We start from the raw sequence: 15,402 nt of genomic DNA, 5'->3' as shown, positions 1-15,402 counted from the left end.
GACATCCATATAGCACTAGTATTGCTGACTGCCATATAACACTAGCATTGCTGACTTCCATATAGCACTAGTATTGGTGACGGCCATATAAGCATCAGTATTGCAGACTTCCATATAGCACTAGTATTGCTGACTGCCATATAGCATGAATATATAACTGAGGCACAGGTACCCTTACTTGTATGAAATGTGTATCATGCATTGGAGCGCCATTATACTGTAAGATCACATCAGAACATTCCTAGTGGGTCAGGATCCATGACCTTGAGGAAGGTCGTAGATAATACCAAATTCACATCTGATGAAGTCCTCTCACAGTGCAAGCTAATAACAAAGAGTTGTTACTGTAGATATATAGGTTTTTTTATTTTCAGAAATGTCTGTACATATTCATGGAAATGAATAATCAATTGAATCTGTACAGATAAAAGTTTAAAACAAAGTAACATTTTTGCTATTGCCTGAATACTAACATTTCTTCCAGCTGCGCTCTGCACCAGTGACCCATGGCCCATGACAACAGAAATAATTTCATGAACTTGACCCAATGTTAGATTCTTTAGATCATAGGATGTTCAATGTTCAATAACCTATAGATACAATAAAATCTTTGCTATGGAGCACTAAAACAGTTAAAATCTTTTGAGGTATATTTATTTACACTTGTTCTGTTTTCATAAATTATGGCATAGATAACAGTTAATGTGTGACCGTCCCTTTCTCTCATCCATGCATACTCCATCTCTCTCAGTCTGAATATATACCACAACTTTTGGCAGCAGCTAACATTTCTGAGTCTACACACACTTTATGTACAACCAACAGCATACAAGGACCAGCGTACACTGCTACAGACCATCTGTCATCACTTCAATAATATGTACATAGTTTCAAAATCGCAGTCAGCGTTTCAGTGTAATCTACACATCTTTGGCACATTTTGAAGGGAGACAACTCATACACAGTAACATCCTCAGAGTGTTTGCTGGGACCACTGATCCTCTTTTTGTTGAGATGGTTGTTAGCATCGAGTCTCCATCACCTGTCCAACTTCTATAACATGAGATTGGGATACCCTTATTGTTGGACATCCCTATATTTCTGAGTCAAATCAACCAGGCATCTGCAGCAATGTCAATGGGTGCCAAGAACGAAATGGCTGCTTTTCTCAGCACTTGGTACGCAGACTTTAGAAAAGCAAAAATTATAACTTATCACAAAGCAGTTTGCTGTAGGTAATTTTGCTCAAGCCTAATGCTCCCTTGGGTCTTGAATGTTCACAGTGAAAGATTATAATCATGATGCTGAATGGACACCAGGTCCTAAAATATGAATGAACAGGGTATGAGGCCCCTCTATTATATACCCTGGAAGTCCAGGAAAATGAATTCAAGGTTGACAAATGCTTCATTGTGCTTCTAGGGCCTGCCCTGAAATGTCAGACCCCCTTAATAAAGTAGTTGAAATTCATTAGTCAATTCATGAAGACATTCCATCTAGTGCATTTGTACAACAAATACACAAAATTACATTGCCCATAACGTCACCACAACCCATCTGATATATACTAATACATGACCTAATATGAAGTGTTGTAAAGTAGATCGGTCCTGCCGATACCAGAGATAAACCTACAACACTTGGGGCCATGGCTAATACTGCCTGCTTAGAGACCAGACTCTCCTTATGCAGCTAAATTCAACTCAAGACCAGATATTGTATAGAAGGCCCAGACTGGAAATATCAGTGCTAACAACCACCCCAACTGCTCAACAAAGTCAACTATCCGGGAAAGACATGAATCTGTAAGTGTTTGTTACATATAGTTATATATTCCACCACCATATGAAGTAAGCCAGTGACATGTATATTTCATATCAACCAATCAACTGAGAGGTAATCAATTTATAACCTTGACAACTGAATGAAAAGGACTGCTACTAATGTACCTATTCTCTGATCCATGAAACACAGTACCTCTTCTGAAAATGTCAACTTTGTACAAACTGTGCCCCTTCTATCATGAGCAAAAGAAATCATCTAAAATACATGTCAGGAGATTTAAGTAATGCCATGCTTATGTTTCTTGGTTTACAGTTAAATCACTTGTAGCAGGAACAGAATCAGCTAAAAAAAACAAACAATAAAACTTAGATGCAATTCATTTCATGAGCTAACATTCCTGACATAATACAACAAAACAAGATACCTCGTCTCCTCCACTGATATAAATCATGTTCCTGTAAACCAAGATACACAAATACACAAATCTGTCTTAAAAAGTCAGTGTTTACACTTTGCATATGACCTAACACTATGGCTTCAATGTTCATTGTTTCCTACAACATAACTGAGCCTTTCAAAACAGTTTGCCTAACTTTTGATTTAGTAGAGATGTACATTATGAAAACTTTGTGAATGTGTTTTCATTTTAATTAAGTGCTTTCTATTACTTGGTTTAAAGCGATATCCTTTCAGTGTGCTCAGGAACCTGAAAGAATGTCAAAAATCCCAAATGTTAAAAAACCCCAAAACCACCAAGCACCTAATGGAATGTTTGAATGATAAAGAGATTAATCCCTATACTCAGGTAACCTGTCATATCATGTTTAATAATGAAATTTATAAAGAAAAACAAATTATTGTGAATTCCACAAATGTGAATTGTTTTTGTGGATATCCATAAACCAAGTAATACAAAATATATTACACCTATGTCAAAGAGGTTCCCACTGAATTGAATAGTCTACCTACAACAGCATGTAAGGTAACACTCCATACCACCATGAAAGACAGTTTAACATCACATACAATAATGCTGGATGCTGCATCTTACTGTAACCATAAATTCAAGAAACACCATTCAGGTATGTGGTACTGGCAAATGAAGTTAAGAACATTATGGCTCTTGGCTAATTCTGTCATCCAAACCAGAAAACCATCACTGAGTCACAAAGCTATGAAACTGTGAACCATGACCATTACAATGTATTTGGATAAAATAAATATCCATCTGACAAGTTCACAAGCACATGTGACAATAATAACTTGTAGTAAATTCTGGACATCCCAGTACCATGCAGCTGATTATCAAATAGCATTGTCATTCACAACTATCATGGTATATCATACTCTAGAACACTCACTAACTGAAGTCTTGTGTTCATCTACTGAATTTTTCCAAGCTTTCAAATTGATAGACATAAATTTTTCCTAACATATTTTTAATCGTTGAAAATGTCTCCCAAGTTTATTGCTGTGTTATATTCACGTGTAGAAGTCAACATCATTAAATAGGTTAAGAAAGGCTCTAAATTGTATCTCCCTTTAATTGTGTGCATGTATGTATATCGCAGTTTTGAGGCGCTGATGCAACAATTGAGTGTGACTTCTGTTATAATGAAACACATCCAAACCTCATTTCAACAATATCACACACGATAATGCAGGGAGTACAGAGAACACATATCTCCCATGACCCTACCTGATTATTTTGTCACATAACCCTCACCATAAAAGTTAAACTTAGGTATGCCCTATGGTCAAAAACATTAATTTCAGCCCTATTGTAATGAAAGAAATGTTTGTGTCTGTCCATTAAACGTCAAGACAGCTAAATATTTTTGGGATACAGTCACTGCATAATATCACCATGTTGTGTGTACAGTTTTGTCTGCTATTTAAAAAACTTTCTCTTTCAATAAAATAATTTAATGGTTAGTGGAGTCTGGTCAAAACCCAGCATGCTACCCCGCTACCACTCTAACATGACAGAGAACATCTTACAACAATAATAGTTCAACCAGCTCCCTCAAATACTGGCCTAATTCAACTGTACAAATTTTGCATATGTGAAACTAAATCATTGCTGATGTTGAAACTATTAAGGTTAATCGTGATTCTCGTCTTCTCCCCGACTTCCATATAGGTCCTTGCTCCAATCATGTGACAAAGGTGACTGCACTTGACGCCATCACTGACTTTGTCAAAGGAAGGAGAGTATCTTACAAATAAATAGATATGTGGTCTTTTTACCACCACAATTGGCATGGAATGGCTCCGGATGTTGATAATGTGAGCTACAATTTATTTTACACTTTCATTTAAATCTCCAAAGCGTTCTATAACTGAGCCAACAAAGGCAGCCATGTCCACTTCATTCTTTTCAGCTTGGATGCAGAATGGGTGTTCCAAAAGCATCACATAGTTTGGCCGTTCCCTGTAGTCCTTTTTCAGGCTGGAAAGAAAGTCACCCGTCAAATCACATTTTACACGAAAATAGTTAATTCCTTTATGGCAGGTAACTTCTGGTGGGATGGGATTTGAAGTGATGTAGATTGCTGACTAGAACAGTGACGATATATTGTAGTATCGATAATCATGATACTGTATCAGATGATAAATATATTGATACTTTTTTTTGTATCGTGATATATATAGTTGACTTTAAAATTGTTAATTTTCACTACAAACCGATGGTTATATGAAAATTTACACTGTTACTTGATATAAAAATGTACATGTTAAAAGAAAATAGTCAAAAATAGCATATTGTGAAGTGCATCGAATCAAATCATATCGTTCCAAGATATTGCTGTACATATCACACTGCAAATTTTCTGTCTCGTCACACCTCTATAGCTCACACACCACTTTCCTAAAAGTCATGAGTACAGTGCTGAGAGTCATAATTAGAGTGAATGTTGGATACATTTTACAAACGTTACATTGAAACTGCCTTATGTAAGGAAAGGAAAATTATACAAATTGTGTCTAAAAAAAACAAACCCAAAAAACCCAAAACCCATCACATGAAATATTAAAATATTCTTTCTAACAAATCACCTTATCATTGTTCAAAATTAAGTAAAGAATCATAATGGTCCAGCCAAACTAATATCAAAATACCTTTTTCAAAAAGTAATTGTGTTGGCATAATCTTAAATGTTCATGGTCAGAGCTGCAGGATAAAACAATGAACCATGTTTGGACCCCTTGAAAGCCTGGCATTTCCCAGTATGTGTCTGTCAATTATTAGGTCGTGTATCCATCGTGGCATTGGTGAGTTGTATATCTTTGTATCTGAGGAGACTTACCACTTGACTACAAAGTCGTCGAAGTCAGGGGTGAACTGTCCAGGAGGGAGTTTGGGGGGATCCTCCATCACTACCTGTTTGATCTGCTCAAATGGAGTCTTCCACTTGCTATAGGGGAACACACCGGTTGCAATCTCAATCTAGAAGAGTTAAACACACCAGTCAGTAATATTTCAGCAATATCCCCTACAAAGCGACCATCCCATCCCTATTCAGCTCAACTATGCAGTCATTTATATTCAGCTATATCCCCCACAAAAGTGGCCACCCAATCCTATTCTGGTCAACTCTGCAGTCATTTATATTCAGCTATATCCCCTCTGAAAGTGACCATCCAATCCTTATTCAGCAACAACCCTGCATTCACTTATATTCATCTATATCACATCACAAAGTGACCACCCAATCCTTTACCATTACAAACTATGGGCTCAATTTCTGCAGCTGGGACTGTAAGATGTGAGTGGCCCATTCCCAAATCATTTCACAAATTTTCATATACAGTGAAGCCTCATTAATCCAGACGGTTGTGTTTTTCAGCAAATTCGTCCGGAATGCGAATCATCCAGAATACTGAATCAAAACCCACGTCTCAGCAAGAGTTTCTTCCCTTTACCATTTCAAAAAAGACACGACTCTGAATTAAACAAATAATGTGAATGTACAGCATCTTCAGTCGGGAACTTTTAATGTCTAATTAAAACAACATCCTTTAACTGACATTTCTCAAAAGTTAACAAGAGTTCATCATGTCAGCTCAATGTTTATTGTTCCCAATGACTGAGGGCAGTTATGTAAACATCGCCCGAGAGGCAAGGGAGGCGCTGTTACGGTTCGTGAACATGATTTACAGTGTCCGGACAATGAAGCAATTTACTGTTTGTTTTACTGATTGGTTACAGCTATTCAGCGTCCGGTTCCGGAAACCGAATTTCCGGATTACCGAGACAAATTATATAGGCATTAATTGGTAACAGGCTAAAATCGTCCGGGAGACGAGACATTCGGATTATCGGCGTCCAGACTAACGAGGCTTCACTGTAAAGACTTTACACCAATGTGTCACAAGGCCTACCTTAGGAACAGACTATGCTTTTCATTACTATCTATATATTATCATGTCAACAAGACCCCACTTGTTTTCTCAGGTGAACAGTCCAACTCACCATTGTAATTCCAAGACTCCATACATCGGACCTGATGCCATAGTCAGGACTTGTGGGTTCAGGGTTTATTCTTTCCGGCTGAAGAGAAGAGAGAATGATCAGAGACGGGCACAATGTTTTACACGAAGACAGAGTTGACCTAGGCTTGTACTGAAACTGAAGTGAAGTCTAAGATGACATCTTAGTCGACCTCATTTTGTGTTGTGGGACTATGCAAGCTAGCCTATGCCCATCAAAGGGCACCTAGCAATCATCTAAACATCTAAACCCGTCCCTCCAAAGTAATGTAGTTGCCTCTGACAACTAGCAGTTGGTACTGATCACTAATTGATCTTGTGTCACATAGTTTGAAGTTAATATAAAGTTGTGGCTAACCTTATCAAAATACTTTCACTTTCAGCTTATAAGGTATTGTTTTAGTCAGGCAAGTGCAGAATAAAATTGGGAAACATGACAATCAACCGCCAGGCACAGCAAAACATGCTTACCCCCATATAAGGTCGGCATCCAGCATCCTTAGTCCGTGCTATAGAATCCACCAAATAGCCACTGATGCCAAAGTCACATATTTTCACCATCCCTTTGATGTTTATGAGGATGTTTGATGGCTTGACATCCCGATGTATCACTTTCAGTTCTGTGTGTAGGTAGTGAAGCGCCTGCACAACCTGGTGTGATACACAACAGTTACACTCTCACTTCACCTCAAGCCATTTAGCACTTTAACACATCCCTTCACTGTTCTCAATATCAGCTCTATACGTAAATCTGATGCATACCGTATCACAAAGGATAAAAATATTCAACAAAATAAATATCTGCTTCTTGTAAATGACACTTAAAGGTCACATGCAACAAAAAAATCAAACATAATTAAAACACAGTTATAGCTTATACATGACATATAATTTATGTTGCTGCTTGTGAAAAAACAAATAAACAAAATTATAAGCGTACAATCGCGGTTCAAAAGTGCAATATTTTATACTTGGGCTTACTTCCCTCGAAACGAAGCCCTCAGGAGACTGACCCCAGTTGTAGTGGGTGGGTGGGCACTTAAGTGTAACAATGGTTTCCGATTGGCTGGTTCATTTGCTGATACGCTGAGAGCTCATTGTGTGTACAGAAAGATCATCTATTTGATGGGCATTTTAGAAGTATGGCGAGTCACAAGAAAGTAAGATTCTTTATGGATAACACCTTCTTTGATTGTACTTGATGCGTCGTTTCAGAATGGATTCATTTACTGTTGTCAAACAAAATCAAATACACTAGAAGTTGTTATCCATAAAGAATACATATATATAGAGAGAAGTTGGGTTTTGTAAATATATCTCTTCTGAATCTGCGTTTGATCCAATCAAAAATCATCTCAGTAGAGATGGCGAATTACTGCATGGCTGGAAACTGTCACTCGTCCAAGTACAAAGCAGGATTTGAAACTGACAAGAGTTTGCACCAGTTTCCGTCAGGCTGAATTGGCAATATCATGATTTGTTTCAGTAACTGCATACCAAAAGGTATCAGAATCTGCAAAGTTGTGTTTTATGTTGCATGTGACCTTTAAGGAATAATTATTCATTTATGACACACCCGCAAATTTACACAAATCTATGAAACGAGAAAAATATATTGAGCATATGCATATCTTGAAAGCGAAGTGATCATCATTCTACTTACTGAGTAGGCTATCTTGCCTAATACTTCTTCTGGTATTCTGTCACCATTAGAATATATTTTCTTGTAGAATTTGTCCAGTGATGTCTCCATCACTTCCATGCAGATCCATACATCCCCCTGAAACAATGTACATACCCTACAATCCCCCTGAAACAATGTACATACCCTACAATCCCCCTGAAACAATGTACATACCCTACAATCCCCCTGAAACAATGTATCGAGATTATACAATCACCCTAAAACTAAGTACAAGTACCCTTAAACAATGTTCAGACACTACAATCACAAAAAACAACATACAGAGATACAATAACCCTGAAACCATAAACAGATACTACAATCACTGTGGAATGATGTACACAGACACTACAATCATTCTGAAGCAATGTACACAGATACTACAATCACTTTGAAACAATGTTCAGCTACTACTTCACTCTAAAACAATGAGATTATTTTTACAATAGTACATACATCTCTGAACAATGCTCCGTAGAAGTGTACAGTGTATGGACAGGAGCCACTCCGCATGTTGACATCCAAGTCCATCAACAGTCTCTTTGTTTCTTGGTTATTTACAGTTGCCATGATACGCTGAAATATAACATCAATGCATTCAGTTAACTAACTGTATCAGTTCACCAATCAGCTTGGTAGCAGGACACAAATGTTATCCGCATATATTACAGGCATAATGAACTGAGTGAGTGATTGAGTTCAGTTTTTCGCCACAGTAAGAAATATTCCAACGATATGGCAGCGGTCTGTTAATAATCGAGTCTGGACCAGACAATCCAGTGATCTTTCAATCGATCTGCTCAGTTGAGAACTGATGACAGGTGTCAACCAAGTCAGCAAGCCTAACCACCTGATCCTGTTAGTCACCTTGTGCGACAAGCATAGTTGCATTTTATGGCATGCATGGGTTGCTGAAGGCCTATTCTAACCTGGACCTTCACAGGTCACAGGCATTATGAAACTGAAAGACCAACATATTTTTTTTTGCACTTTTGCACAAAGGTTACACTAGCTGGGAGCTTAATGTGGAAACATAAGCTTTTAGTTTAAATTGTTTGCGTTTTTTCTCAGCAGTTAGTTAAGCTGTATCACTGTGGCCCAGTTGTGTCAGACAAATCGATTATTTACAGGTTGCCAACATGCAGATGGAATATTGCTAAGTGTGGCGTTAAACTAAAGAAACTTATCCAATACTCTGAAGACATATAATATGAGCACATTCTGAATCCCCCAGAGTCCTTATTAGTACCAATAATGTGGAGGTTCAGTGTCCCTTCACAAAGGTCAACGTGGCCAACAAATCCCCGCAACAGTAAACAATGACTACATATTTACGGCAGCCTCACCTTAACTGCTAGGATGGTATTGCTTGGTCTATGGCGCATCTCCTCCACCACGCCATATGCACCACGGCCCAACAATTTGATTGGTTCAAGATCTGTAGCATCGCACTCAACTGTTTTATCTCCAATTGTCAAAGTTGCTGTTGAATTCAAATCAGGACGTGGAGGCCTAGAGAGAAATAAACAACAAGGCAAGGGCTAAAACATGAATACACAAAGCTATTTACCGAGAATAAGGAATCCCAAACATAAGAAACGTTAGAAAAGACTAAGCTATTTCATGTTTCTAACACTAAGCCATGATAAAGTTTTAACATTTTTATTCTATTGTTCATATTACTTTCATTTAACATACATTATTATTGGCCATAACCTCAATAAGCCACAAAACAAGAATTCAGACTAAATTTGAACCATGAATTGTGGCAGAGGTATTCTGAAATGAACTTACACAGGTTAGAACTTCTGAAGGGTTGAATGAAAAGGGATTTTTTTGATACTCTACATGTCCCTTCCATCAAACAATGTACTTAAGTCAACTGTTATACACAGTCCCATACTGTCACATCAGAAATCATACCTCAGTCTGTTATAAACAGTCCCAAACTGTCAAATCATAAACACACAACTCAAAAGAGGTAAAAGCAGTCCAATTTCTGAGCTATTATGTTGGTAGTTTGGCAGAGTGTCGACAGTTTAAAAATAATGCAAGGAATAATTTATAATGTGGAAAGACATCATTTGTTTATGCTCAATTCAATTCTCAAACAACAGCGTTCTGCACAGGGTAACTGACAATGCAGGCCCTTTGAAGAGTAAACTAGTTTCAGTTCTTTTTAATAAGTGGCAAAATGAATATGTTTCTCTGACAAACTACAAACCACTACCAACTTGTTTAGGTTAGAAACCACTGTTTATCACAAACTCATTCGTCTGAAGCTGATGATCCTCCATTTCTGTGGAGGTGTATAAGTACGTCCACCTACATCATAGTATCTTTGTCAGTCTTTTACATGTGTTTTAACTGTTTTATTTTTGCAGAGCCTACACATTCACATAAACCTGTGCTCATTGTGAAAATATATTATATTGTGAAAAACTACTTGTTTGCATATTTATTGCCCCCTTGCTCACTGAAGCCCTAGAGAGAGTTTGTGGAATGTCTATTTGATGTGATAATGTCATACACCTCACTATAGCACTTGTCCTAGCATATCTGTAAAATTATGCCAATCAATATGTCAAACACATGGAAAGGCTTGCATTGTCCCAAAGAGTCTACAAGCAAGGGTAAACTCTATTCACCAGATAAGCCTACAGGTTAGACTAGAAGAAGTTTCATTTGCACAATAGGGTAAGTACAGCCTTGGAGGTTGTTGTTCTTGTTTTCAAACACTGCTTCACAGCAGTTGAAACTACTGGACATATCATGCCATGACAAAAAAATTCTTGTGTAGTACACTTACTCTGTGTGTAGTATGTGGATTTGTGCTCATATTAGTTCATTTGTCAAATTCGGACATCTCATATTTGGTATTTCCAATAGCATAATGATACATATGTTTGAACTATTTCTCTAATTAAACTTGTTATGACATGGTGTTATGCAGTGATTTGTAATTTATTCATGTTATGAAAATACTGCAGAAAAACATTTCCTAGCCATCTGGAAGAGCAAGTTTCTCTACCATTTCTAGCCCAAAGACCCTGCAACAACTGTAGAGACCACGTACAGTGAAGTGAGATATACATCGTCTGTCACAATGACAGCCACAGAGGTAAGATTTGGTTTGATAATTCAGCAAATTTTCCTCCGATATTTTAGAATCATGTACATATAATCTTGTTATTTTTATTGTGAATGTATTAAGCAGAGATGATACATTTTAGGCACAGGCTACTATCTTTTTCTGATATCTGATATCACACATTATAACCAAAAACTACTATGCAAAATATTTTTGAAAATCCCTTAACAGCTTTCTGTGCATGAGATATTTGAGTGCTTGGCCATTCTTATACGAATAAGTTAAAGCCAGAAAGATATGAAGGTCATTACTAAAAGGTTGTCTGCAAAGTAAATAACTAGATAAGAATGGAAGCATTCTATTTTAAAGTCCAACTGCAAATTTTCAAACTTCTGTGACATCCATGTATTCACTTACCCATGCTTCAAAAAAGAGAACTAATATGTTGTTGCACATTGCAGAGATTAAAAGCCAGTATAAGTTTCTTAAAGCAGGGATGGTAAATACGTATAAACACATGTGCTTTGATGGAATCGGCACACAAAATAACACCTTACTATGATCAAAAGATACCCATGCTGTTATTAGCTAGTAAATCTGTTCGGCATGAAGCCAACAGCTTTGCAAAGTTTCCAAATAACCTTTCTAGACTGACATAATTTTGAGGGTAACTAAGCAACCAAAAAGAATATATTGGCTATATGTCTTCCCCAAAAGATCTCTTTTCCTCATATTTGAAACTGGAATTGTTGATAATCATCTTCACGGATTGATTGACACATTTATGAATCGATTTCAGCTAATGCAATGTATTACAGAAAAATATCAGCTATCCTGGGTTTGCTGCAAATGGATCTGCATTCCAGGATTTGTACAAAGACACTTGTCATCCACCTCCACTGTTCCATGTAACACAAAGTATCATACAGTTTTGTCTTACTGATGATTATTTTGTCTGCACATTTTAACCCCAAAATTGAATCAAACATACACGATTAGCTAGTACGTCAGGCAAACCTCACAATACATGAATGACTTACTGTGGACTTGCAGGTGGGTTTTCGGGCAGGGTGATCTTAGGAAGCCGTGCCCTCCCTAGAACAAAAGAAACAGAATGAGACAAACATCTTCAAACAGTAAGTTTTAATAGTAGTTTAAACACTTCAAACAGCATTCAATTCACATGGTCTGTTTGCTAGTGGGAGGCTGAACTGGTCATGTACACTTGTCATATCTGTTAAACCTATAGCACAGCCATGCTGATGACAAACCAAGAACATACACACAGCAAATCTGGCATTTGAACCCAATCACTGGAACCTGACTGCGCATGGACAACTCTGAAAAGTACTGGGCTCAGTATGCACTTGCACAATGTGACCTGAGTGATAGAACCAACTACCAAACTATAGTGCAAAGATTGCTTTGTTTTGAACATGCAAAGCTCATGATAACTAGCAGTCATGACAGATACTGACAGTTGCTCTGAAATGCACTGTATCTACTGGATCCTATGAAACTAAGATTGAATTTGGCATTTGTCACCAGTTCTGCTACTTTGGAGGTATCTAATGGCTTGAGGAATTTGAAACATTCATGGTTAATATCCATCCTTGCAGAAATACCCATGTTTTAAAGGAAAATATGTACATGCGTTATCTGTATTTACTAATTTATTAAAAATAAAAAAACAAGATTCATAATGGAGACTTATCAGTCTTCAAACAAGACTGGAAAAATATCTCTGCAATAAGCTCAATATTTTCACATTTACTTATGTAGTTTACATTGAGCAGTGGCAGGACCTAGAGCATGCACTAACCTGAATATAAATACACACAGGAACATATAACAAAATGCCAGAAAGGCTACTATCCTTTAGGTTATACTTGACATTAGGAAGAAAATAGCTACTGGCAACTAAAATTGGTGGCTAGGCTCTATTTCACCTCAGGTAATATACCAGGTATTGTAAATCTAAAGTCTCCACCTCTAAACCATACTTTTAGCACCACCTCAGATCTTAGATATATGAACATGATCATATATTTTGGCTCTGATACTTCAGATTCACTTGGTAGCTTTTATTTACAAACTTTGAACATGATGACACGGTGTGAACTGACTTTATAGTTTTTCTGTTCTTTTTTTCAACTGTCCTACAGACTTGATGATGAACTTTCAAGGGTTACCAGGCCATATGGATAAAATACAAGGACTGACATGAAAATCACATCATAATGCTCACAACTGCTACAGAAAGATGGGAAGACAACCCATCACTGGTCATGTCAGAGGTACCTTTAAATGGACGAATTAAACAACAAACAAGGAGTCAACTTTAGTTGATTGGAAAGTAGACTTTATGGCACTAATCTTGAGAAGGACACTTCCATTCCTGGATCTGTCAGTACTTTTTAGTACTTCCCAGGGATTATGATAAGTGTCTTCCATTTCAAATGTTTATATATCCCACTGAGGTGGAACAAAGACAATGTTTGGTGTGTTGTGGTTATGTCAGAAGTAAGTTGTACAAACTGGAGTATGCCATGTTCACCTCGTGAAGGTTTATGGTTATATAACATATTCTGCTAGTTAGACTAGTGCTGAGCAATGCGACATGACACATAGTGGGAGGTCTTTAGATATTTGTGTTAGCAACAACTAAATCAGATTTTAATAGGAATGAGCAGAAAGCAGACCGATCTGTGATCCCAACAATAACAAACAGATTGTCTTGGAACATGATAATAGTCAGAGGATGTCAATGTGACGTTGTAAATATTCCACCTTCATCACAGAAGCCTGTGTCTGATCCATTATGGCTCAGTCAAACCAAGGACTGAAACTGAAGGCAAGTATCAGTTTCATCAGTTTGATGGTCTGTGAAATAAGCTGTTAACACAAGAATCTGGGGACTATTCAACTAGCATGCCCATGTGTCAGGAGTTACGTAAATCTACAGTTGGAGGGAAATGTAACTGCATGCAGGAAATCTCGGGTAAGTCAGTCGTTCATGTTTTTGTACATGACTGAATCATTTCCTTATGAACACAAAAAGCCTAAATGCAAAATGAGGTGATATTTAAGACAAATGAGCAACCGGTACTTTCAATATCCGTAAAATATAAAATCACTTGAAATCAGGTCATTCTGAGGAATTCTGTGAATGGGATATTCACAACCACAGATCTACCAATGATTCACACCATAAAAGGTTTTACACAAAATATGTTTGCTAGATAAAACTGCCTGCTCAAAAGAGCTCTATTGACCATCTCGACCAATCAGTAATAGGTGATCTTTACAGACATGATGAAAAATTTACATAACATATGATGGCTAATGTTTTCTTATGTACAGACTTGACACAAAACCATCATGAGTGGCGAGAGATAATGTGTAACTGCCTTGCATTTATTAGTTGCAAAGATTCAGGATAGTCAGCTTCAGTGCAGATCTGTGGAAAATGAATGTATCTTTTGCATGGCTTTAAAACAAATGTTAAGACATCCAGAGCACTTATTACAGCAGCGAACTACAGAAGAACAATCGTTTTAAAGTTCTGGTGTGGCTAGAAGAAATGCAATACCTTACAACCTCATCACAGCACTTGTGTTATAAAATACTCCTGTTTCTTGATCTAATTATGAAGAACAGATAATCAAATTGGACATCTAGTATGAAGCCAGACATTTCCAAAATCTCCCTAACAGATGTAATATTCATCACACAACCGTGAAATGGTATCTTGTAAGAGATTCTTGGTTCACATAAAATTTTCGAAAAATGGCAACATTCAATCATGAAAGAATTAATTAGCTACTCTATTTATGGTGCATGTCAGCATGGCTCCAGTAAGATAATGCGCATAGATTCAATTTCAAGAATGACTGGTATTTTAGGACAGATATAAGTGCAATTTCAAGGATGATGAGAAGCTAACAGATCAGGAAGTATGAAACAGACTGATATAGATTTTATAAACATAACCATTTATGTAATACAATCCAGGACAGATTTGAATTCCTTCAAGCACTAAGAACCATGATTTTTATGATCAATCCTTCCCCAATCAAATATCCCTCACCATCTTTGTCTAAATTCAACTTCCACAGATCCGTAGAAAAAGAACCAGGAGATTCTAAAGCAGCTGATCAGGTGCCAGATGAACATACATTTCTGTTAAGTCTGGTCACAATTTCTGCACAAAGTTATATCTGGGAAGATTGTTAACATAGCCACATGACAAACAGATTAAATTATCCATTCTTCACTTTGCAGTGCAGATATAATTGTGTTATCAGTCTGCTATTAATACGTTGCCCCCAGACCTAAGTCCCTGAGC

At 37.2% G+C, this 15,402-nt stretch overlaps 1 protein-coding gene across 2 annotated transcripts in view; it reads right to left on the bottom strand.

The window, feature by feature from the left end:
* Nucleotides 1–341: 341 nt before the first annotated feature.
* Nucleotides 342–15,402, bottom strand: part of LOC137284343 (dual specificity mitogen-activated protein kinase kinase 6-like) — a 34,995-nt gene continuing 19,934 nt past the window's right edge. For both annotated transcript variants that reach the window (XM_067816118.1, XM_067816117.1), the window contains exons 2-9: nt 12,095–12,149; nt 9,310–9,475; nt 8,420–8,539; nt 7,943–8,059; nt 6,751–6,930; nt 6,263–6,340; nt 5,097–5,236; nt 342–4,237 (exon numbers count right to left, since the gene is read on the bottom strand). In XM_067816118.1, coding sequence (XP_067672219.1) covers nt 4,087–4,237; nt 5,097–5,236; nt 6,263–6,340; nt 6,751–6,930; nt 7,943–8,059; nt 8,420–8,539; nt 9,310–9,475; nt 12,095–12,149 — 1,007 coding nt within the window. In that variant the 3' untranslated portion in view covers nt 342–4,086. The remainder of the gene's footprint in view (nt 4,238–5,096; nt 5,237–6,262; nt 6,341–6,750; nt 6,931–7,942; nt 8,060–8,419; nt 8,540–9,309; nt 9,476–12,094; nt 12,150–15,402) is intronic.

Source organism: Haliotis asinina, chromosome 5 (genome assembly GCF_037392515.1).
Source record: "Haliotis asinina isolate JCU_RB_2024 chromosome 5, JCU_Hal_asi_v2, whole genome shotgun sequence".
Lineage (NCBI taxonomy): Eukaryota > Metazoa > Mollusca > Gastropoda > Lepetellida > Haliotidae > Haliotis > Haliotis asinina.
This window is presented reverse-complemented; position numbering and strand designations above follow the sequence as displayed.